At 43.5% G+C, this 25,585-nt stretch overlaps 1 protein-coding gene across 14 annotated transcripts in view; it reads left to right on the forward strand.

The window, feature by feature from the left end:
• The window catches only part of RBMS1 (RNA binding motif single stranded interacting protein 1), a 1,922,565-nt gene that overhangs the window by 1,824,465 nt on the left and 72,515 nt on the right, over positions 1-25,585 (forward strand). For 10 of the 14 annotated variants that reach the window (XM_044074729.1, XM_044074730.1, XM_044074732.1 and 7 more), the window contains 2 exons: positions 13,356-13,436; positions 13,617-13,670. In XM_044074729.1, the coding sequence (XP_043930664.1) occupies positions 13,356-13,436; positions 13,617-13,670 (135 nt within the window). The remainder of the gene's footprint in view (positions 1-13,355; positions 13,437-13,616; positions 13,671-25,585) is intronic. The other 4 variants (XM_044074739.1, XM_044074736.1, XM_044074740.1 and 1 more) reach the window with 1 other exon arrangement.

A 25,585-nucleotide genomic window follows, 5' to 3' on the forward strand; every position in this document is an offset into this window, starting at 1 on the left:
GTATTTGGAAATCCCTAACTACTGATTATGGAGGTTCCAGACAGAACCCTTCTTTTCAAGTACAGCTTTTAGCAGGTTAACAAATCCCTACATAGAATTGACACTAGCTTTTTCACCTTTTTTTTCCCGCTGAAACTTGCCCTGTGTCTGAATAGACTTATCAGGTCACTGATTTGTCATGGCAGGAAATCATGTTATGATGAAAGATTATGTATAAATTAACAGGAGACCATAATGAAGCCCGTTCTAAAGTCATGTTCCATTTTAAGCATCGTATCTGTTTCATATGAGGAAGGCTACCATTCACTTTACTCAGGAGAACCTTCTCTGCATACATGGTTCTCTGAGTATACTCAGAACAATGTTAAAGAAGTTGCAGCTTTCAGAATATTGACTTTGCTTAGCTAGTCTATTTAAATGTACATAAGCAGAGTACTATAAACGGGTCATATTATTTCACTATTACTTAATGTATTCTCTGCAGGTTTTGTATGTAAGTTCTACAAAGACACTATGTTGTGGTTATTTTTTCACAAAATGGCATTCACAGAAAACTTAGATTGAAATGGTCTGTGGTGAAGATGCATAATAATGCTGTAAAGTGTTTTACTTGGTGCAAGAACCCCCACCACTCCATATACAGGAGCTCAGCACCATGTCCCATCACTTAGAACTGTAAGTTTGCTGCTTGTTGGGTAAAAGGGACAAACTCTGAATGCACCAGTAAATCTGGATAGTGAAAATTTCTCACCTTGAATAAACGGTAGTCGACAGTATGACATCTTGATGCAGGAAAATTCAAAATACGAAATGACTCCCTTTGGTTCCCTTGCAAGAAATCAGAAGTGTACTTAAGTGTCAGTTTGTGCAGGGAATCCCAAATGTGAATTTATAGAGTATTGATTAACATTTTCATTGTTGTTAATACTTTACAAACTCTGAGATGACTGTGCCTTGTAATTACATGGATGTGGATATCGGAGACCCTCTTCTTAAGATTTAAGATAGGAAGTCTCCTCCCTTCATTTCCAGGTACAGCTGTATTGACACCTTTGTCTTAAGGGTTCTGCATGTGCCCATCACCAACCCACGTTATGGTGATAGGTACCACACTAAGATCACTCCAAGCCCTGCAATCATCAGTTATATTCTGCCACGCACAGTTCTGATGTTGATCTTGCTGTTCCTCTTGGAGAAGCTTCCATGTTCTGTGCTTAAAAATGTTAAGCCATTGAAGTAGTCATGCGAATGCCCAGTCAAAGTTCAAATCCCACAACACCCTTGTGTTTGCTGTTTGGGAGTGGAGTATTTCAGCTAGGCTACCTGATGACACAACAATATGAAGCTCATGGCCTGTCTCACGTCTTTTTATATGCCAGTGGTTGAAACATTTACAGAATTCAGCAATCCAGTGAGTAGATGGTAGCCCCCACAATTAGACTAGTATTTTTCAATGTTTTTTAAAGATTCATATTAATATTGTCATCTTTCGATGTGTTTGTCATTGTAGGCAAGAGAGTGCATAGGTGTGTGTGTGTGTGTATCTGGAAGGCATGACACTGAAGTGGGACCACAGTAAAATGTTCATTTTATTATTTATTTAGCATTTAACTGTACTTAACATATGACATAGTTCAAATTCACAGATAACTGCATAAAACGTAGTTCAAATTTAGAGATATTATACAGTGAAAGTGTAACATCTTCAGCAGAAAAGAAAAAAACTTTATTGTTGAAGATGTCATAGCAATCAGGCTTGGTCTTGTTGTAAAATTGTTGTGTCACTCAGTCTGAGCATAAAAAGAAACTCTGTAAGTTAAAAATGAAAAAGCTGGCTAGTTACTTTAGTTTCTGTGCTGAAGCCATTTCAACCTATATTCACAAAACAAAGCAAGGGTTGAAATCCATAAACATTAGGTCTATCCTAAAGATTACAGCCTTTCCCTGTAAGCTAAGTTTGGGTAAACTTACTTTTTGTCCCATTCCCACCCCCCAGAACAGAGGCTAACCTGGCCTTCATAAAAAGGATGACCCCCCCCCCCCCAGCTCCAGTGCTTGTACGGAGTATTTAGGAAGTGAATATGGTGACATTGGCATTGTTTTTAAACCAAAACAAATCACAGGAAGGTCTATGGCCTCCTATGCTTACCGTCTCAGGAATCTACATCGACTTACTGCAGACAGCCTCACTGAAGCCCATCCTGCTGACCACACTGAGTGAGCCATCCTGGAGACATAGAGGGATAAAGCCCCAACTGTAGCCAAGGTGACATAAGTTTGATTATCACCTTGGGCATCTGGCAGAGCTGGCAAGAGAAATGGGTGTGCCTGTCCTGAGGAGAATGTTCAAGCTGGCACTGACCCAACAGATTGGGATGTTGGCCCACCCAAACATTAAAAAGCTTCATCTTAAAAGTGCAAGTGTTCCCTCATTTCATGCTGAGATGCTGGGTATACTGAAGGAAGCCAAGTAACCTGCTACTTGGAATTCCGACATGACTATGTCGAACATATTTTCTCTTTGGTTGAAAGAGTGTGGCGTATAATACAGGACATCTGTTCGCTAAGCCCTACTTTACTTAATTTGCCTGTTTGTCAGAGCGCTTATCCTTGAAGGAGTGTGGCATATAATCCAGGATGACATCTGTTCGCTAAGCCCTACTTTACTTAATTTGCCTGTTTGTCAGAGCGCTTATCGTTGAAGGAGTGTGGCGTATAATCCAGGACGACATCTGTATGCTAAGCCCTACTTTACTTAATTTGCCTGTTTGTCAGAGCGCTTATCATTGAAGGAGTGTGGCGTATAGTCCTGGACGACATCTGTTCGCTAAGCCCACTTTACTTAATTTGCCTGTTTGTCAGAGCGCTTATCTTGTGCCTTGCTTAGGGTACACCTTTGGCTGTTGTTTGCTATGTTGCTCCTGGTGCCTACATTAGCATTTCTCTCTGGAGTCAAGCAGTTGTTAAAAGGGGGAGGGGTCCTTCCTTTTGGGCCCCCATGGAAACCAGTGCCCATAGCTGGCCTTAGGCATAGGCCAACTAGGCGGCCGCCTAGGGCACCGCTCTAGTAGGGGAGCTTTTTCAATATTTATTTGGTGTAGGTAAACCAAGATGGGGGCACTGGGTAGTGTGGTGGGGGACGTCATGGAGCCCTTCTGCCTAGGGCACCAGTTGACCTAAGGCCGCTCCTATGAGTGCCCCACTGGATCTCAACTTAGGGATGCTAATTCTTCTTTTGTTTCAGCTAGCCTGCTCTGCACCAGTCAGATTCTTGTCCAGGAGCACTCTTTCACTGATGGCTGTTACTCAGCCCAGACAATTGAAAAAGTACAGGCCTTCAAGGCCATTGTATATAGAGGGCCTCACACAGTACTGAGATGGGGTGGGCCTTGGGCTTGAATCCTGTTATAGTCTAGGTAGTCTTCAGACAGGCCGTAAACCTTTCATATCCCAATCCTCTGCTGTAATCTTCAAAAATGGGGGAAAAAGGAGAGAGTTTTAAACCTAATGAATGTCCATAGAAATTTTGAAGTATTTGACAGAACTAAGGGCTTCAGGCAAACAGGCCCGTTCTTTGGGCAGACCAATGTCTAAACACTCTCCAAGTGGCTAGTTCATTGAATCGTTATAAACAACGTAAAAAAAAAAAACAGAGAAAGACACATTGAAGTTCACTCGGGAAGTTCAACTGCCACTACAGCAGCCTTTTCCAGTAATATTTCATCTCAGAGATGATGCGAGACAGCTTGCCTGATCCCTCTGTTCACCATTTTCTGCAGACATTATAAACTGTTTATTCTTTCCAGAAGCAGAGTAGACTTTGCCACTTAATTTGTGCAATACAGGTATTTTCCAGCACCCTAGCTGTTTGAGGCCGTAGTGCCTTACTCATTTTCCTGTCATTATGACTGATATTGGTGGTCCTTAAGGTGACTGTAGCACAATTACATTAACATTCTCACCATTACCGTAGATGTTCCAAGTACAAGGATCACTGCTGCAGTTTAGATTCCCTTCTTTCTTCCCCTGACACATTTGTTTTCTTTCATGTAGTTGGAAAACTACCCACCCTGAGTTTAGAGGTGCCATCCAACTTCTTCATCTGAGTCTGTGAGCCTCTGAGCAGTACTGAACTGATATCTAGGCTCTGTAGGTGCAAGTGTGACCACCTCTGCCACCTAAATAAAGGTCTGAAGGTAGATGGCATTAGCTACCTTTATAATATGTATTCTTTTGGATTATATGGCATAGGGAGAGTCCATCCCCACACAGGGGAAATCCAGAGTTCTAGAAGTCAGGCTGGATGGTCAGATGTCCACCAGTGTAATCAAATTCATATGCTCTAACACCTGTTGTCACAGTGAGCATGCTTGTGCATCTACTTCCTAATGGTCTGTATCTCCGTCTTCCATACCAAGGTCTTCAGCTTCACATTGTCCAGTTAAAAAAAAAAAAAAAGTGCTGATACAGCACTTTGGCACTTATAACAGTAGAAGTGCAGTTGGGTCCTGTGAAAGCTGTAATGCTAAAGCTGTTCTTGATTTTGCACCATAACATTTTTGTAAATGAAGCCGGGTTCACATATCACTGTTCTGTTCAGTCTGTGAAAGATTACAACATATGCCTCCTGTAGCAGAACATAAAAGATGTTCGTGTTTCACTGTTGCAGTCATAACATTTGGGTTATCTGCTTGCAGGTAGCAACCCTCAGTCAGCCTGATTAACAAAGTCTTGGGTCCTGCGTCGGTTGCTGTCCCTTCTTCCATGACGTCAGGTCGTCAGGGGTATAAAACATGCAGCCGACGCCATTACATCAGTGCGGTGCCCAAAGCAGAAGCAGTTCGCAAGTGCTGGTCAGCCGACTCCTGAAATTTTTGTTTTCGAGTTTCAGAACCGAAGTTTTCAACTAAAGCTAAGTATCCCATTGGGGAAACTTTTTCTTGCTCCTTACCGATGTCAGTAAAAGTTAATAATTGCATTACTCGTGGAAAGCAACTACCTCATAAAGATTTTCATTCGTACTCTATTCCTTGACTAGGCCCTGACCACGACGTACCTTGCTGTCGGTTTTGTGCTTTATTTAATCAGCGCACTATCCGTCGTCGGTATATTTTCGCCTCTAAATATTTTGGTTCTCAGTTTAATTATCCAGAAATGTCGTCGGTTAGCCATCCGACTACCGGGATTCCGAAAAAACGCAAAGATAAAGACAGAGACAGACCACCGAGGCCCAAAACGGCCGACGACGCTTCTCCTAAGCCAGTTGCCAGTTTGCCGGTACTCAGTGAGGTGCTTTCGCAGCCCCTGATACCTGCTACTTCTGATTCGCAGGCCTCTACTGAGACCCATTCGAATTCCAGTATGCCGCTAGATGCCTCAACTATGGAACCCGCGGATGTCTCTACCTTGGATGGGTCCGGAGCTGCTGTGCAGGCACCAGCGTCTGAGGGTGTATTCAGGCCTACAGACTTGCATATTAAACCGAAGCCTCCTTCTTCACTTAGGCCTCAATCTCAAACCATGCCTAAAAAAACCGACACCCAGGCCACATGCTCAGACCTCTATGCCTAAAAAACAAATGATAAGAATGGCTGAAGATCTAATAACTCTAACCAGGGGTAGCCAACCACCCCTTCTAAGAGGCCTAGGACTGAAGTTGTTTATGCCACCTAAATAAAGGTCTGAAGGTAGATGGCATTAGCTACCTTTATAATATGTATTCTTTTGGATTCTATGGCATTGGGAGAGTCCATCCCCACACAGGGGAAATCCAGAGTTCTAGAAGTCAGGCTGGATGGTCAGATGTCCACCAGTGTAATCAAATTCATATGCTCTAACACCTGTTGTCACAGTGAGCATGCTTGTGCATCTACTTCCTAATGGTCTGTATCTCCGTCTTCCATACCAAGGTCTTCAGCTTCACATTGTCCAGTTAAAAAAAAAAAAAGTGCTGATACAGCACTTTGGCACTTATAACAGTAGAAGTGCAGTTGGGTCCTGTGAAAGCTGTAATGCTAAAGCTGTTCTTGATTTTGCACCATAACATTTTTGTAAATGAAGCCGGATTCACATATCACTGTTCTGTTCAGTCTGTGAAAGATTACAACATATGCCTCCTGTAGCAGAACATAAAAGATGTTCGTGTTTCACTGTTGCAGTCATAACATTTGGGTTATCTGCTTGCAGGTAGCAACCCTCAGTCAGCCTGATTAACAAAGTCTTGGGTCCTGCGTCGGTTGCTGTCCCTTCTTCCATGACGTCAGGTCGTCAGGGGTATAAAACATGCAGCCGACGCCATTACATCAGTGCGGTGCCCAAAGCAGAAGCAGTTCGCAAGTGCTGGTCAGCCGACTCCTGAAATTTTCAGAACCGAAGTCTTCAACTAAAGCTAAGTATCCCATTGGGGAAACTTTTTCTTGCTCCTTACCGATGTCAGTAAAAGTTAATAATTGCATTACTCGTGGAAAGCAAATACCTCAAATAGATTTTCATTCGTACTCTATTCCTTGGCTAGGCCCTGACCACGACGTACCTTGCTGTCGGTTTTGTGCTTTATTTAATCAGCGCACTATCCGTCGTCTGTATATTTTCGCCTCTAAATATTTTGGTTCTCGGTTTAATTATCCAGAAATGTCGTCGGTTAGCCATCCGACTACCGGGATTCCGAAAAAACGCAAAGATAAAGACAGAGACAGACCACCGAGGTCCAAAACGGCCGACGACGCTTCTCCTAAGCCAGTTGCCAGTTTGCCGGTACTCAGTGAGGTGCTTTCGCAGCCCCTGATACCCGCTACTTCTGATTCGCAGGCCTCTACTGAGACCCATTCGAATTCCAGTATGCCGCTAGATGCCTCAACTATGGAACCCGCGGATGTCTCTACCTTGGATGGGTCCGGAGCCGCTGTGCAGGCACCAGCGTCTGAGGGTGTATTCAGGCCTACAGACTTGCATATTAAATCGAAGCCTCCTTCTTCACTTAGGCCTAAATCTCAAACCATGCCTAAAAAAAACGACACCCAGGCCACATGCTCAGACCTCTATGCCTAAAAAACAAATGATAAGAATGGCTGAAGATCTAATAACTCTAACCAGGGGTAGCCAACCACCCCCTTCTAAGAGGCCTAGGACTGAAGTTGTTTATGAGTCTTCTGACCAGGATTCTGTTTTTTTTCTGATTCTTCTGATGATCTGGATTTGCCCTTATCTACTTATGAAGATTCTGAAGCAGAGGACTCTGTTCCCTCTGCTTTCCCTCCAGATGATTTTTCTTTTGGTGAAACCTTACATACTCATAGGGAGCATTTCCACTGGGAAAGACGGGATTTTTCGTATTCAAAAAAGAGGCTCAGGGATTTCTTACTCCTGCCTCAGCATAGGCCTTTAGCTATTCATCCTGTATTAGACATTGTTGATAATGCTTTTTCGGAATCTAGTTTGGCCCCTGATTCCTTGCCTCCTGCTCCCAGAAAATCTGACAGATACGACAGGGTCCCTGAGTCACACAAGTTCCTTTTTACAAGTCCTATTGCGGATCCAGCGACTCTTTCTTAGGAGCCCAAGGGCATTAAGGCTTCTATTGCTAAAAATCTACAACTTCTGATAGAGACTCCAGGGCGCTGGATAGATGGGGTAAGAAGGTTTACACTTCTGCAACCTTGGCCATTAGGGCTTTAAACTGCCAGTTTCATATGTTAAAGTATCAGCAACATATTATTGGATTGCTTAAACAGAAAATGATGTTGATTCCTGATTGTGTGTAAAATAAAGAATTACTGGATTTAATGCATTCTGCTGAACAGGTTGGAAAACATACATTGCAATGTGGTTTTGATTTATTAGAAGCCTTGCAGGGCTGCTGTTACTGGGTCTGTGTTCAGAAGGCATGCTTGGCTTAAGGAGCAATCTTTACCTGATCATGTTAAGGCTAAATTGTTGGATGCTCCCTTAAATCAGGACTGCCTGTTTGGCAACAAGGCAGAGGAAGTTCTTAAAATGATGGAAGATAAAGATAAATCTATGCAAACTGTTAAAGATTTCTTACAAGTTCAGCCTCCTAGATTTAGTAGGCACTGGCCCTCTAAAAATTGGTCTTTCCAGCCCCTTCCAGGTCTTCTCAAGCCAAACCCAGAAACAGCAGAAACCCCAAGTTTCAGTCCCAGGGAACACACAGGACTAAGCAGTGGGGGGCCTCCACTTCCAAATCTGGGAGTAATAAGACTCCCTTGTATAGTAAACTGTCTCAATGACTTCCTTTTAAAATTTCCAAGCACTTATCAACTGACTGCCCCTTTGGGGGGAAAGATTGCTCTTCATGCAAAGAATTGGGAACTCATTAACCAGGACAAATGGGTTTTAAATGTAGTGTCCCAGGGATACAAATTTCACTTCCACACGTTGCCAACACCAAACGGGTGGCAGGACCTACCCCCATATCAGTGGGCAGAGGCCCCAAAATGAGTGCTTTCTCTTTTAAGCATGGGGGCTATTCAGTTGGTACCAGAAGAGGAAAAGGGACAAGGTTTCTACTCGAGACTTTTCCTGGTACCCAGAAAAGACAGTTCATGGCATCCTATCCTGGACCTGTCCACTCTAAACACCTTTTTGGAGATTCCAAAATTCAAGATGCTGACTCTTCACCAGTTGCTTCCTATGCTGGGCAAAGACACCTGGTTGGCAACACTAGATTTAAAAGAAGCATACCTGCACACCCCAATCAGGGAATCTTGCAGAAGATACCTTTGCTTCAAAGCAGGCTAAAGACACTATCAGTTCTCTGCACTGCCCTTTGGCTTATCTACTGCGCCCATGGTATTCACAAAGTGCCTAGCTCTAGTTATTGCATTTTGCAGACAAAGAAATATTCAAATATACCCATACCTGGACGATTGTTTAATTCAGGCAGAAAGCCAAGACATACTTTTGAATCATCTGGCCTTTGTACAAAGGGTTCTAACCTGTCTGGGGTACACTGTAAACGAAAAGAAATCTCACCTGGTACCATGTCAACAAATTATATTCCTGGGAGCAAGCTTGAATACAACTTCTCAGGTGGCTTACCTCACGCCAGAGAAACAAATTCATTTGACAACCTACTTCAAATAGTTGGCCACAAAAATCCTGCTATCTGCAAGACAAATACTGCAAGCCTTGGGTTCATGGTCTCCTGCATTCTTCTAATTCCATATGCAAGACTGCATATGAGGAAACTACAGTGATATCACCACTGGGCACAGATCCTCCTCCCATCACTGTACTGCCCTCCACAAACTAAACTGGCTAGAGCTCCCAAACTACCTTACCTACACTCAACTAACTCATGCACATAAGCTCATTTTCAAGCCCTCACTCTGCCCCTCACTCACCTCAACCTTCACCATGCACCAACCTAGCAGACCCCTAAGAACCAGCACTCAGAACCTAATTGAACTCCACAAACCTGCCCGTCCAGCAGGCAAACTCTTACTCTCTTTTTCCCCAGCCCGTCTCTGGAACTCCCTCCCACCTCATATCCGCAGCACCAACAGCCTCCCCATCTTTAAAACTCCTCCATTCACATTTATCATCTCTCTGGGAATGCTCATGTTCCCATCCTGCATAACATCCCCAGCTACTACCTTACCCCCTTAGTGTACAGTCACATCCCCCCTATGGGAACATACACATTGTAAATAACCTCATGTTAATATCTTCTGCACATACCTACTAACTATTGTCTTTATTTTAACATTTTTTCTTTTTTCTTTTTTTCTAGTGAGCATAGAGACTAAAAATTGTAAACTGATATGAATTGTTGCATTTGCTCTTCTGTGTTTTCCAGTTGTATTAACATTTACTTGTGCTTATATGTACTGTTCTGATATTTTGACAAACTGTTATATTATTTTATTGTATTTACTTTTATTTTATACTTTTATACTTGATATTGTATATATGGAGCTTTTCTCCCCAGGACTCCATTGAAAATGGGCTCATTCGGCCCAATGGACCAACCTGGCAAACAGACTTCAAATAAATAAAACAAATAAATAAAATATCTAAAAAGCCTATGGTGTCAACATTCCCAGGATCTAGAAGCAATGATTCCTATCATACCTTGCCTATGCTTAGAGTTCCTTTGGTGGGCAGAGGACTGCCACCAAAACAAGGGACTACCTTTCACGCCACCCCCTGCCGCCCAAACCCTAACAACAGACATATCAGACTATGCATGGGGGGCTCACCTGGCAGGGAAGTGCATTCAGGGCAAATGGAACCCAAGTCAAATGCACCTGCATATCAATCAAAAAGAAATGTTAGCTGTACAGAATGCTCTGACAGCCTTCAAGGACCATATTCTTCCAGGACAACTAATGGTAAAGATGGACAACACCATTGTTATGTGGTACATAAACAAGCAGGGGGGTACACATTCTTACCCCTTCTGCAGGCATTGTGGAATACAGCCTTGAGCTACCTGGTACCTACAAGCTCAGTTCCTGCCAGGAAAATTTAATACACTGGCAGACGGACTAAGCAGAAACCTCATGGACCCATACGAGTGGAAACTGGAACCAAGGGTTTTCAACATGTTGACAAGCAAATGGGGGAGCCCAGATATAGGCCAACACTGGTACCCCCACCTGCGCAGTGTGTCACGGTTATCCCCATGGCACCTGCCTCAGACTCCTTCCCTGTTGTCCCAGCATGAGAACCAGATTCTGCACCCTCAGCTTCTAACACTGAACCTTGCAGCCTGGCTAATTACCTAATCTCTCCTTTACCATCCTGTACAGAATGCTCTGACAGCCTTCAAGGACCACATTCTTCCAGGACAACTAATGGTAAAGACGGACAACACCATTGTTATGTGGTACATAAACAAGCAGGGGGGGTACACATTCTTACCCCTTCTGCAGACTAGCCATGGCATTGTGGAACACAGCCTTGAGCTACCATGTACCTACAAGCTCAATTCCTGCCAGGAAATTTTAATACACTGGCAGACGGACTAAGCAGAAACCTCATGGACCCATACGAGTGGAAACTGGAACCAAGGATGTTCAACATGTTGACAAGCAAATGGGGGAGCCCAGATATAGGCCAACACTGGTACCCCCACCTGTGCAGTGTGTCATGGTTATCCCCATGGCACCTGCCTCAGACTCCTTCCCTGTTGTCTCAGCATGAGAAACAGATTCTGCACCCTCAGCTTCTAACACTGAAACTTGCAGCCTGGCTAATTACCTAATCTCTCCTTTACCATCCCTCAGTAAACCTGTCATGGATATCATTTTAATGGCAAGGAGGCCTAGTACTAGAAAATCTTATGCTGCAAAATGGAAAAGATTCTGTGCCTGGAACCAATCTCAAGGGATGAGCACAGCAGTGCCTAATTTACCTCAGATTTTACAATACTTAACTGAGATGCTTCACAAGGGCCTGTCTTTTTCCTCCATTAAAATTCAAGCCTTAGCCATTTCAGCTCAGTATAACACAGAACCTCCCCTCTTCTCTCATTCACTGCTCAAGCAGTTCCTCAGAAGGGCCAAAAATTTGAGACCACCCAGGAGAGCTCCAACTCCTGCCTGGGACCTTAACTTTGTTTTGGAGAAACTCACTGTACCTTCTTTCGAGCCAGCTGCTACTGCGGACTTAAAATTTCTTTCTTGGAAAACAGCTTTCCTTTTAGCAATCACTTCAGCTAGAAGGGTATCTGAATTACAGGCCCTTATGGCAGTGGAGCCTTTCATCATCTTTCATGCGGACAGGGTGTCCCTCAGAACCAATCCATCCTGCATGCCCAAGGTGGTATCCAATGTGGCTCTTAATCAGTCTATTCATTTGCCAACCTTCTTTCCCAGTCCACAGAACAAAGGGGAATGGATACTGCATTCCTTAGATGTGCACAGACAACTTAGATTCTACTTGGACAAGACTAAACCTCAAAGGAAATCTGAACAACTGCTGGTGGCATTTGCTGCAGGGGCAGAGGGGAAGGCTATTTCAAAGCAAACCATTTCTAAATGGATAGGCCATTGCATTAATTTCTGCTATAAGCACCATGGAAAACCTATCCCCCAGGGGATCAGACCTCACTCCACTAGGGCTGCATCTACCTCTACAGCCTTTCTCAGAGGCGTCCCTACCAGGGACATCCTAGAAGCTGCTACCTGGAGTTCTGTACATACTTTCACCAAGCATTATCATTTGCGGATTTTCTCTAAATCCAGAACTGGCTTTGCCACTGCAGTCTTGCAGGGCCTTATAGCTGGTCCTAATGCTATTTAAATTCCTCCTCCCAACCATAGCTTTGGGAATCTACCCAAATGTAATGACTGCAACAGTGAAACACGAAGAACATAGTACAGTTGTGTACACTTACCATAAATGTAGATGTTCGAGTGTATTCACTGTAGCAGTCCTGGTTACCCTCCCTCCAGCCCCCTAACTTATTTTGGTTATACCACTACTTTCCTTTACTATGCTTAAAAGCTTTTTGGTGTATTTGCTTTTTTGTTGGAGGTATATCATTGTACTTTTATATTTAATTGCTTCCCATTAGGGGGCGCCTGACATCTGGGGCAAGAAAAACTGATGTAATGACGTCGGCTGCATATTTTATACCCTTGACGACCTGACATCATGGAAGAAGGGACAGCAACCAACGCAGGACCCAAGACTTTGTTAATTAGGCCGACTGAGGGCTACCTGCAAGCAGATAACAAAAATGTAATGACTGCAACAGTGAATACACTCTAACATCTACATTTATGGTAGGTGTACACAACTGTACTTTTCTGCTATAGCCTGTGTTTTGTACTGGAACTCTGTCCCTACACAGAATCTTTATTTTCTGTTTGATCGTGCTGTACACTATTGACATTTCTTTCTGTATTCTTCTGCGAAGAATGTGTGTGTGCATGCATGTGCGTACATGTGCAGTTTTAAAAACCTATGACTGTTTATGCTAAAGGAGGCACTTGGACGAGAAGGTGACCACGGTGAGAATTACTAGGCTTCAGGTTTGATGTTATTTTTCTAATCTAAAGTTGACTTCAGTTTGTGATTTTTGTCTGACTTTAGCTCAGATATGAATAAAATATAGGCAGTGGGAAAACATTTATCAATTCAGAAGATCTTGGATGTGCTTTGTTAATCATTTGTAGACCATCTAAAAACCATCATTGTAACTGAAAAACACCATTTGCTTGCACTACTAATTAAAACCAAGGTGGCTTAAAAATATGGTTAGATTTTTAAGAAAGAAGTAACTATTTTTCAGAGAAATGACTGAAAACTTGCTGTATCAACATGTTGAATGTAGACCTTAAGAGACTGGCTGTATTATTCACTGCACATATTTTTTTCTACCTTAGTACTTGCCTGCCACGTCAGCTATGCAAGGAGCCTATATACCACAGTATGCGCACGTTCAGTCAACGGCTGTTCCAGTCGAGGTTTGTGATTTTCATAAAGTTGTATATACATTGCGAGATCACCAGTAACATAATTAACAGGTTACTGTATATTTATGCTTGTATGTTAAAGCAGCACTCCTTCCATTCTGAAGAATACTTACTGATAACTGGTTTTGTTGTAGCTCTGTTTATTTATTTTTTTCATTTGTTTTCATTTAGTTTGCACATCAAGACTTTAACAGCTCGCCCATGGTTACAGGAATTAGCTACAAGGCAAGTGCAGAAAAAGTCTGCCATAGTGTATAAATTGTGCAAACTTTGTTAATAAACCAGGATTCTGAAGCTTGTAGCAGAGAACTGAATAGTCTGTACTTAAAAAAAAAAATGAAGCGAGTTTGAAAAAATTTGTGTTAATCTGTATGTTCAGAACGGAAAGATGTTCTGCGTGTTTCACTGTTGCAGTCATCACATTTGGGTTATCCCTGCCAGGGTAGCCCTCAGTCTGCCCAAATACTAGAGGCTTAGTATTTCTGCATCAGTTGAAGTCGCTCCAGGACTGACGTCAGGTCGTCAGTAGTATAAAATAAGGCAGCTGACGCCATTACATCGGTCTTTCTTGCCGAGGAGCCCAAAGCAGAAGCAGTTTGCACGAGTGCTGATCGGCAGCTACCTGAGTTTTAGTTTTCTGAATTGAAGTTGAAGTCTTGTAAAGCTAAGTACCCCATTGGGGATCCTTTTTTCTTGCTCTAACCGATGTCATAGGTTCATAGGTTGGTACTAGGCTGTCGGCCCTAGGGCCTATACAAGCCTAGCCATAACAATTCCCTGGCTATTTCTTCCCACACTATTTGCTTCCCTGGACCCCTGTCTAGCAGGGCGACTGACGTGATCCCTAGGGTGAATTTCCTTTCTCCCATCCAATCATCAAGGTTCCTTTTGAAGAGGGCCAAAGAAGCGCTCTGCTTGACATGTATGGGCAGTCTATTCCAGAGTCTGGGGAGTTTCTGGGTCAGGAACCTATCCCTCCAGCATGTTTTGTTTATTGTGACGACAAAGTTTATATCCCTGGAGCGTGTGGCTCTGAGGGATTTGGATTTCTTTAAGTGTAGTATGTCCAACAGCTCTGGGTTTGACATGGCCTTGTATGTTAAGCAGATATCTCCTCGGAGTAGACGATATGTGACAGAGTATAGCTGGAGTTTTTTAAGGCGGTCAGCATAGGGCATCTGCTTTAGGCCTGTAATTTTTTTAGTGAGGTATTTCTGCGGCCTTTCCAGTTGTTGCAGATGTCTTGAGAGGTACATACCAAATGGGGCATTGTATTCTATAATGGGTCTAATGAGGGATGAGTACAGTGGGACAATGACCTCCTTTTTTCTGGATGAAAAGCCCTTAGTGATGAGGTGTGCCACATAGAAGGATTTCCTGACTATTGTGGCGATGTGGATGTTCATCGTGCATACAGCTGCAGTCATTACAGATGGGTTATCCTGCCGTCAGGCGGGTCCTCGGTCGGCCAAATTCCAAAGTCTAGGTCCGGCGTCGGTTGTCGTCACTTCTTCCCTGACGTCAGTGCAGCAGGGGTATAAAAGAGGCAGCCGACGCCATTTTCCTCAGTCTTTCTGGCCGCGCGGTGCCCGAAGCAGAAGCAGTTCGCAAGTGCCGGTCGGCCAGCTCCTGAGATTTACGAAAGTATTTCAGCCGAAGTCTTCTTTAAAGCTAAGTACCCCATTGGGGAAACTTTTCTTGCCTCAGACCGATGTCAGACAAAGTTAATAATTGCATTTCTTGTGGGAAGCAAATACCGAATAAGGATTTCCACTCTTTCTGTATACCTTGCTTAGGCTCAGACCACGACGTCTCGGCCTGCCGTTTTTGTGCTAGGCTCCCTGATTCTCACCCGTTCTTTTATAAAAGCCATACTGCTGACCCTGAAACTATTTCACAGGGTCCCAAGGGAATAAAGGCCTCTACTGCTAAAAACCCTTTACCTTCAGAGAGAGATTCCAGAGCATTAGAAAGTGGGGGGAAAAAGGTGTATACATCTGCCACTTTAACCATGAGGGCATTAAACTGTCAATTCCATATGTTAAAGTACCAACAGTTTTTGTTATCCCAGTTAAAAAGCAAAATGACACAAACAGAACAACCAGATTTGAAAGAGTTGCAGGATTTGTTGCATGGTGCAGAGCAAGTGGGTAAACATACCTTGCAGTGTGGTTTTGATGCTTTAGAGGCCTCATGTAGAGCTGCTGTCACGGGGTCTGTTATACGTAGACATGCTTGGCTCAAAGAGCAAACCTTACCAGATCATGTCAAAGCAAAGTTATTAGATGCACCACTTCAAAAAGATGTATTGTTTGGTGTTAAAGCTGAGGAGGTACTAAAGAAAATGGAGGAAAAAGCGAAATCTATGCAAACAGTGAAAGATTTCCTGCAGGTACAACCTCCACGCTTCAGCAGAAACTGGCCTTCAAAAAATTGGTCCTTTCCAGCCATGGACAGACCTCAAAGGGGCAGATACAGACGCCCAAGGGGTAGAGGACAACCTCAAGGATCTTACAGAGCAAGACAGTGGCAAGCACCAACCCCAAGAGGTGGAGAAGATAGAGCACAGTCATTTAGAAAACAGAGACAATGACTTCCCCCTATGCCTGCCAAGCAAAGCTTTAATGGCAGCACCTTTGGGCGGAAAACTGACATTATTTTCAAAAAACTGGCATATTATTACAAAAGACAAATGGATTCTGGACATTATAGACAGAGGCTACAGGTTCCACTTTCACACCCTTCCAAAAATGAGAGGCATGCCAAACCTGCCACAAAATCAAAGTCAGAGGCACAAAGACAAATTTCCTCTCTCATGGATGTGAAAGCGATTCAAGAGGTACCTGCAAAAGAACAAGGTCAAGGTTTTTATTCCAGACTATTCCTGGTACCAAGGAAAGACAAAGATTGGAGACCTATCTTAGACCTATCCATCCTAAACACATATCTACAGGTGCCAAAATTCAAGATGCTCACATTACAGCAGCTTCTTCCCATGCTGGGCAAGGAGTCTTGGCTGGTAACATTGGACCTCAAGGAGGCATACCTGCATGTCCCTATCAGACAATATTGCAGGAGATAGCTCAGAATTCTTGCAGGTTCAACCCATTACCAATTCTCTGCATTGCCCTTTGGCTTATCCACTGCGCCCAGAGTGTTTACGAAATGCCTGGCATCAGTAATTGCCTTCTGCAGACTACAAGGAATACAGATCTACCCATATCTGGACGACTGCCTGATCCAAGTGGACAGCAAGGACATTCTATTGCAGCATCTGGCATTTGTAATAAATCTGTTAAACTTCCTGGGATACACAGTGAACAAAAAGAAATCAAAACTAATACCTTCTCAACAGATAATTTTCCTGGGTGCCAGCTTAAATATAACCACCCAGATGGCCTACCTCATGCCAGACAAACAAGGGCAACTGTCTCAATACTTCAGCAAAATGGCAACTTTCACCAGACTAACTGCAAGGAAAATCCTGCAGGCTCTGGGATTCATGGCATCTTGCATCCTACTAATCCCATGTGCAAAGCTGCATATGAGGAAACTACAATGGTACCTAAAAAACTTATGGTCTCAACACAGCCACAGCTTGGAAACAATTATACCACTCATTCCATGCCTTCAAAAGGAATTTTTGTGGTGGGCTCAAGCATGCCAAAGAAACACCGGTCTCCCTTTTTGTGTACCTCAAGCAACTCAAATCATCACAACGGACGCCTCAGACTACGCCTGGGGAGCACACATGGCAGATCAGTGCATTCAGGGCAAATGGTCCCAAAAAGAGAAGCACCTACACATCAACCAAAAGGAGATGCTAGCCGTGCAAAATGCTCTTATGACCTTCAAAGACCTACTGCATCCAGGCCATCTATTGATAAGGACAGACAACACCACAGTCATGTGGTACATAAACAAACAAGGGGGAACTCATTCATACCCCCTGTGCAGGCAAGCCGTGACCCTATGGAACACAGCACTGGAATTGCAAATTTAACTACAGGCACAATTCCTGCCAGGGAAGGAAAACACACTGGCAGACAACCTAAGCAGAAATATGACAGATCCACATGAATGGAAGTTGCATCCTCAAGTTTTCTCAAAGATAACTCAGGCATGGGGACAGCCAGACATAGATCTATTTGCTACCCACAGAAATTACCAGTTGAAGAAATTTTGTTCAAGGACCTATCATCCACAGGCCTGGAAAGTGGACGCACTCTCTTTCAATTGGACAACATTGACAGTCTATGCCTTCCCGCCTCTTCCTCTACTGACCAAAGTTCTGTTAAAAGCCAGAGCAGAGAGGCCACAAATGATTCTCATTGCTCCAGACTGGCCACGACAACACTGGTATCCACTCCTAAAGAGCCTGACACACTCCCCAACATGGATCCTACCTCTAGTCCCTCTTCTGTTGTCCCAGCACAACTAAAAAACCCTGCACAGCCAGCTCAAAACCCTAAGTCTAGCTGCATGGAGAATGCCTTAATTTCCCAACAGGCTCTCCTCTCCAAGGAGGTGCAGGATGTCATCTTGGAGGCCAGAAGACCTTCTACTAGAAAAGCCTACTCCGCCAAATGGAAACGATTTTGTTCCTGGAATCAAGAAAAGGGCCAGAATCCTTGGGTAATAAATATACCTCAAATTTTACAGTACCTAGCTGAGATGTTAAACAGTGGCCTTTCCTTCTCCTCCATCAAGATCCACGCTTCAGCCATTTCTGCACAATACAACACAGACCCTCCTCTATTCTCACATCCTCAATATAAAACCCCCAAGGAAACCACCAGTTCCAGCTTGGGACCTCAACTTCGTATTGGAAAAGCTGACCCTGCCTCCCTTTGAGCCGGCTTCTTCAGCAGAGCTACAATACTTGTGATGGAAAACAGCCTTCCTTCTGGCTATCACCTCAGCACGCAGGGTTTCGGAACTGCAGGCCCTCATGGCTGTGCAACCGTTCATCATTTTCCATCAGGACAGAGTTTCCTTACGAACCAACCCTACCTTCATGCCAAAGGTAGTATCCAGTGTAGCTTTGAATCAGACTATCCACTTACCTACCTTTTATCCAAATCCACAGAACAAAGGGGAGAGACTACTACATTCCTTGGACATTCACAGACAACTTCGTTATTACTTGGACAGAACAAAGCCATTCAGGAAATCTGAGCAACTCTTTGTGTCCTATGCTACAGGTGCTCAAGGAAAGGCCATTTCCAAACAGACAATTTCAAAATGGATAGCCCACTGCATACGCTTTTGTTATTCATTTCATGGAAAATCTGTGCCTGCATACATCAGATCCCACTCCACCAGGGCCACAGCTACCTCTGCAGCTTTCCTCAGGGGGGTCCCTACCAAGGACATTTTGGAAGCAGCTACTTGGAGTTCAGTGCACACTTTCTCCAAGCACTACCACCTTCCACTATACTCAAAATCTAGAGCGGGCTTTGCCACAGCAGTCCTGCAGGGCATCCTTGCTCCTCCTAGTTCCATTTAGTGCCTACCACCCTTACTTAGCTTTGGGATTCTACCCATCTGTAATGACTGCAGCTGTATGCACAAGCATAGTACAGTTTTGTACCTACCATAAATGTAGATGTTCAAGTGCTCATACAGCTGCAGTCCAGGTTACCCCCCCTATGTTCCCTCTTAGGACAGGCCTTATGACAAACACCTTTATCATACAACCTATTTGGGGTATTCTTTTATGGTGTATTTGCTTGCAACTACTGTTTTTTGATTTATCTATTTTGCATGTTTGCATAACATTATGTTTTGCCTTCCTTCTGGGGGCATCTGACATCTGGGGCAAGAAAAACTGAAGAAAATGGCATCGGCTGCCTCTTTTATACCCCTGCCAAACTGATGTCAGGGAAGAAGCGACGACAACCGACGCCGGACCTAGACTTTGGAATTCGGCCAACCGAGGACCCACCTGACGGCAGGATAACCCATCTGTAATGACTGCAGCTGTATGAGCACTCGAATATCTACATTTATGGTAGGTACAAAACTGTACTTTCTTGAAGGTGAGACCACTGTCCACCTGTGTCCCTAAGTCAGAAAAAGTTAACAATTGTCTCGCCTGTGGAAAGCAAATACCACACCGAGACTTCTTACTGCATCAACCAAAAAGAGATGTTAGCTGTCCAGCTTGCACTGACAGCTTTCAGACCCTTACTCTCCCCGGGGGTTCTACTGATCAAAACAGACAACACCACTGTGATGTGATATGTTAACAAGCAGGGAGGGACTCGCTCGTACCCTCTATGCAGGCACACCATGACTCTTTGTCACACGGCCTCACCCATGCAACTACATTTGTTAGCACAATTCCTGCCAGGCTCTCTAAACTCTCTGGCAGACAACTTAAGCAGAAATCTTTTGGAGCCACATAAGTGGCAGCTAGACCAAGGAACCTTCACCCTTGTAACTCAGAAATGGGGCACTCCGAAGGTCGGCCTCTTTGCTTCTCACTCCAACCATCAGCTGAGCAAGTTCTGCACCAGGGAACCTCACTGCAAGGCCTGGAAAGTGGATGCTCTATCCTTCCAGTGGGTCAATTTCTCAGTCTATGCATTTCCCCCACTACCGCTCATTACAAGGGGTACTGCTCAAAATAAGGGAGGAAAAACAGCAGACAATCCTGATTGCCCTAGACTGGCCACGCCAGCACTGGTACCCACTGCTGCGCAGCCTGTCATCTCTGCCACCATGGCATCTCCCTCAGATTCCAACACTCCTGACCCAGAGGGAAGGAGAATTCATGCATCCCCAGTTGCAGACCCTCAGTCTGGCAGCCTGGCTTATTCCCTGACCTATGCACAAGCTGCCAGTCTCAGCAAACAAGTTGTAGATGTTATACATGAGGCCAGACGCCCTAGCACTAGAAAGTCTTATGCTGACAAATGGAAAAGGTTTTGCACCTGGATCCAGGCTAAGGGAGCTGGGGAGGCACAGTCCTCCCTACCTCTCATCCTGGATTACCATGTTGACATCTACTACACAGGGGTCTCTCCTTTTCCTCTACTAAAATTCATGCCTCTGCTATCTCTGCTCATTTCAGCACAGAGCCACCTCTTTTCTCATACCCTCTCATCAAACAGTTCCTAAGAGGGGCTAACAACTTGACACCACCCAGATGTGCACAGACAGCTCAGATTCTATATAGACAGGACTAAATCATTTAGAAAGACTGATCAATTGTTAGTCAGCTTTGCTGCAGGAGCAGAGGGCAAAGCCATATCCAAACAAACCATTTCCAAATGGATAACACACTGCATCCATTTCTGCTACAAGCAACTTGGGAAACCTCCCCCCAAGGGGGTCAGGACACATTCTACCAGAGCAACCTCCACCTCTGCAGCTTTCCTCAGTGGGGTCTCCACCAGGGACATCCTTGAGGCTGCAACATGGACAGCAGTTCATAACTTCACCAAGCATTACCACCTGCCTATCTTCCTCAAATCCAGGGCAGGCTTTGCCACCACACTTTTGCAGGGCATCCTAGCCAGCCCCCAGTCTTCTTGACTGCCTCCACCCTTTTCTTCAGCTTTGGGAATCAACCTAAATGTGATGACTGCAACAGTGAAACATGAAGAACATAATACAGTTGTGTACACTTACCATAAATGTAGATGTTCGAGTGTTTCACTGTTGCAGTCATCACATTTGGATTATCTACCTGCAGGTAGCCCTTAGTCGGCCTGAATACCTGAGTCTTGGGATTTCCACATTGGATGCTGTCACTTCTTCCATGACGTCAGGACATCATGGGTATAAAACATGCAGCCAACGTCATTACATCAGTCTTTCTTGCTGTGCAGTGTCCGAAGCAGAAGCAGTTTGCAAGTGCCGGTTGGCCGCCTCCTGAAATTTTCGTTTTTTTGAGTTTCATACCTGAAGTCTTCTAAAAGATAAGTACCCCATTGGGGATCCTTTTTTCCTGCTCTAACCGATATCAGAAAAAGTTAATAATTGTCCTGCCTGTGGAAAGCAAATACCTCACAGAGATTTTCATTCTTACTGCACCATCTGTTTAGGCCCAGACCACGATGTTCCTCGCTATCGGTTTTGTGCCTTGTGTGAGGTGTCATTATATTATGACATAAAACTGTTACAAAAGTATGTTGATATGAATATCACGCCCAGGGGGTTAAGAGTTGACAGGCTTCCAGCTTATGAATTTACAGAGGATGAAACAGACCTTTCCCTTGCTTGTACTTTAAGTTGGTTAAAAATTCTTATCAAAAGAAATACTCGTGCTCACAGTAAAATACGGAACAACATAATGGATTTTACAAGAGACTTTAATTAATGACACCTCCGAATCCAGCTTTTCAAACAAATTGCTTGAAATCAAGGCGGGCGTTGCCAAAATAAAGATCAAGGTTGTTGCTAGGAAGAAACACAAACTAGCACGTGATGTCACGGACTACAGCAGTGGTATCATCTTTTCTTGGCAACGCAAACAGCCTAGGGGGCGTTTCAAGCCAGAAGGCTTTAAAAGAGGAAGATCACGTTTGGGGCCTTCGTCTCGTGAGACTTCTACGTCATCTGTGGAGTTCGTATCTAATGGGCAGAAAAGTGTATCCTTTGAGGATGTGAGAAAAGCTTCAGAGGAGGTTTTATCCATGGCGGAGAGCGACTCAACGGAAGACCAGAATCGAGGGAAGAGCAAGGGAAGAAGGTTCCAGGGAAAGGGGAGAAAGAACTAAACTGTCGTGAGAGACAGCCAGAGGTATGTTTTAAACATTTAATAGACTTGAATTTCCCCGAGTACCATGACACCTACACTTTACATTGGAAGATTAACTTTAATTTTAGCCAACCTGTTGGCTCTATGTTTAAGCAATTTGATTCAGATGTAATGTTAGAAAATGTGAATCAAGAAAGAAATAACTTGGAAATTGTTAATTTATCGGATTTAGTTTTAACTAAAGCAATGGAAAGTGTTTTTGTCAAAGGCACGAAATATGTGCCTACATTTTTTGCTTCACTGGTGAATATAATGAATGAGATCAAAGTTTTCTGTAGGAAGCTAAATCTGAGGTTGTTTTTGGTGTTAAAAAACAAAATGTTTGTTTAGAAAGTGATGTGTGTGTGTATCAACTGATGTAAATATTGAAACTGAGGATAATTTTTTGTTAGATATTTCAGTGCATGAAAACCCTTTTGATGTTCTTCGTGTTTCACTGTTGCAGTCATTACATTTGGATAATCCTGCTGGCAGGTTGCCCTCAGCCGGCCTTAATTCCAAAGTCCTGGGTACTGCATCGGCTGCTGTCGTCCCTTCCCTGACGTCAGGTCGTCAGGGGTATAAAAGAAGCAGCCAACGCCATTTTCTTTAGTCTTTCTTGCCACGCGGTGCCTGAAGCAGAAGCAGTTTGCAAGTGCTGGTTGGCCGACTCCTGAGATTTTCGTGTTCGAATTTCAGATCCGAAGTCTTCTATAAAGCTAAGTACCCCATTGGGGAAACTTTTTTCTTGCTCCAGACCGATGTCAGAAAAAGTTAAGAATTGTATTTCTTGTGGGAAGCAAATACCTCATAAGGACTTTCATTCTTACTGTATTCCTTGCCTAGGCCCTGACCATAACGTTTCAGGTTGTTGGTTTTGTGTTAGATTTAACCAACGCACTATTAAGCGTCTGTATGATTTTGCATAAACTATTTTGGACGCAGGTTTAACTATCCAGAAATGTCATCGGATAGCCATCCAACTGCCGGAGTTCACAAAAAACGCAAAAAAAAAATAAAAAGATAGACAACCGAGGCCTAAGACCAATGACAAAGCTTCTCCTAAGCCAGTCGCCAGTTCTCAGTGAGGTGCTTTCGCAGCCCCTGACGTCCACTACCTTAGAGTCGCAGGCCGCTACCGACTCCTACGTGGAGTCAGCTATGCCGCTGGAAACTCAATGTGTTGGAGCCTCGGACACTATTCCTATAGATGGGTCCAGAGCCGCTGAGCAGGCACCAGCTTCTGAGTGTGTTTTCAGACCTAAACATCTATACATTAAACTGACTTCAAAGGCAATGACTAAAGCACCTTCAAAGGCAAAGAAACAAACTCTAGAGCTACATGGACAGGCCTCCATGCCCAAAAAGCAGATGCTCAAAATGGCCGAAAACTTGATGACCTTCATCAGGTGTTCCCATCCCCCTCCTGATAAGAGGCATAGGCAAGAAACTGACTATGAATCTTCAGATCAGGTTTCCATTTCTTCTGATTCCTCTTCTGATCAGGAATATTCTCTTACCCCCTATGAGGATTCTGATGCTGAAGAATCTATACCTTCAGCTTCTCCTCCAGAGGACTATTCTTTTGGGGAAAACTTACATACCATGAGGGAGCATTTCCACTGGGAGAGCCAAGATTTTTCAGAATCAAAAAAGAGGCTCAGGGATTTCCTTTTACTACCTCAGCACAAGCCACTAGCCATCCCATCTGTTAGACATTGTAGATGTGTTTTTGGAGTCTAGCTTTACCCCCGACTCCTTACCTCCAGCTCCTGTTAAACCTGACAGATATTACAGGGTTCCTGACTGTCATAAATTCCTTTTTAAAAACCCTGCTGCAGTCCCAGAAACTATTTCTCAGGGTCCCAAAGAAGTTAAGGCTTCCGCTGCAAAAAACTCGACCCCCTCTGACAGAGATTCTAGAGCACTGGATAGATGGGGAAAAAAGGTTTACACATCTGCTACCTTGGCTATAAGGGCCTTAAACTGTCAGTTTCATATGCTCAAATATCAGCAACATGTCATGGCATTGCTTAAACTGAAAATGTTGTTAAACTGAATGTGCAGAAAACAAGGAAATGCAGGATTTATTGCATGCAGCTGAACAAGTTGGAAAGCATACTTTGCAATGTGGTTTTGATTCTTTAGAGGCCTCCTGCAGGGCCGCAGTTACAGGTTCTGTAATTAGGAGGCATGCTTGGTTAAAGGAACAAAGTCTGCCTGATCATGTTAAAGTTAAATTATTAGATGCACCTTTAAAGCATGATGCTTTGTTTGGTGTTAATCACCACTCTAGAATGCAAATGTACATCCAACTGTCTCAAATGATAGAAAAACACAAGTTCCACTGTTATAAGTAAAAACAGCAATAATATTTATTCCACAACGTTAAGCGCTTTCACTCACTAAAATGTGAGCTTCATCAGAACAAATGTTTTCGTATTCAAACAGTTTAAATAACCTAATTGGCGCCAAAATTTAAAATCAGTGCTGTCATTCTTAAAGCAACATGATACACATAAACCAAATACATTTACACCTATATAAAAATGAAAGGACTTTATATTAAATATCAAGACCTACTCATCTTCTTCTATCTAAAAGAGGTTTAATTGATATGTGCTCATTTAATCCGGGGGGGGGGGGGTGGCATCAGTAAAGAGCTGCCACCATACTTCTCTACAAGCCAAAATATTTTTAAAAATATTTTTAACACCCCCCCCCTCTAGGATCAGGAGTTATACTCTCCAATATACCAAAGGTGAATTTGTGTTCTGTTCCAGATTTCTCTACATCCCTATAAAGTGCATTATTATATAATAATATATTGTCCTTTCAATTTAGGACGTTATTCATACTACGATGTTATTGATAATTAACTATGTTTGATATTAAATATTTCATTATTTTTATTTTTTTTAAACATTTTTTTTTACTATAGTAGTGAAGTTAGATTGAAATGATCATATATTTTTACATAGGTATATAGTTTTATATACCTAAAAAGCGTTTGGGCTCAACATTGCCACAGCCTGGCAACTATGATTACTCTCATTCCCTACCTGCAACAGGAGTTTTGATGGTGGGCAAAGGCTTGTCACCAAAACAAGGGACAGCCATTCACATTACCCCCAGCCAGGCAGACACTAACAACGGATGCATCAGATTATGCCTGGGTGGCCCACATGACAGAAAGATGCATTCAGGGCACATGGACCTCAAATCAAATGCATCTACATATCAATCAAAAAGAGATGCTAGCAATTCAAAATGCCCTGACAGCCTTCAAGGACCTACTTCATCTAGGACAACTACTGATAAAGACAGACAACACCACGGTCATGTGGTATATAAACAAGCAGGGGGGGCACACATTCTTACCCCCTTTGCA

The sequence above is a fragment of the Protopterus annectens genome, chromosome 6.part0 (genome assembly GCF_019279795.1).
Source record: "Protopterus annectens isolate FY-2018-M chromosome 6.part0, PAN1.0, whole genome shotgun sequence".
NCBI classification, from domain to species: Eukaryota; Metazoa; Chordata; order Ceratodontiformes; family Protopteridae; genus Protopterus; species Protopterus annectens.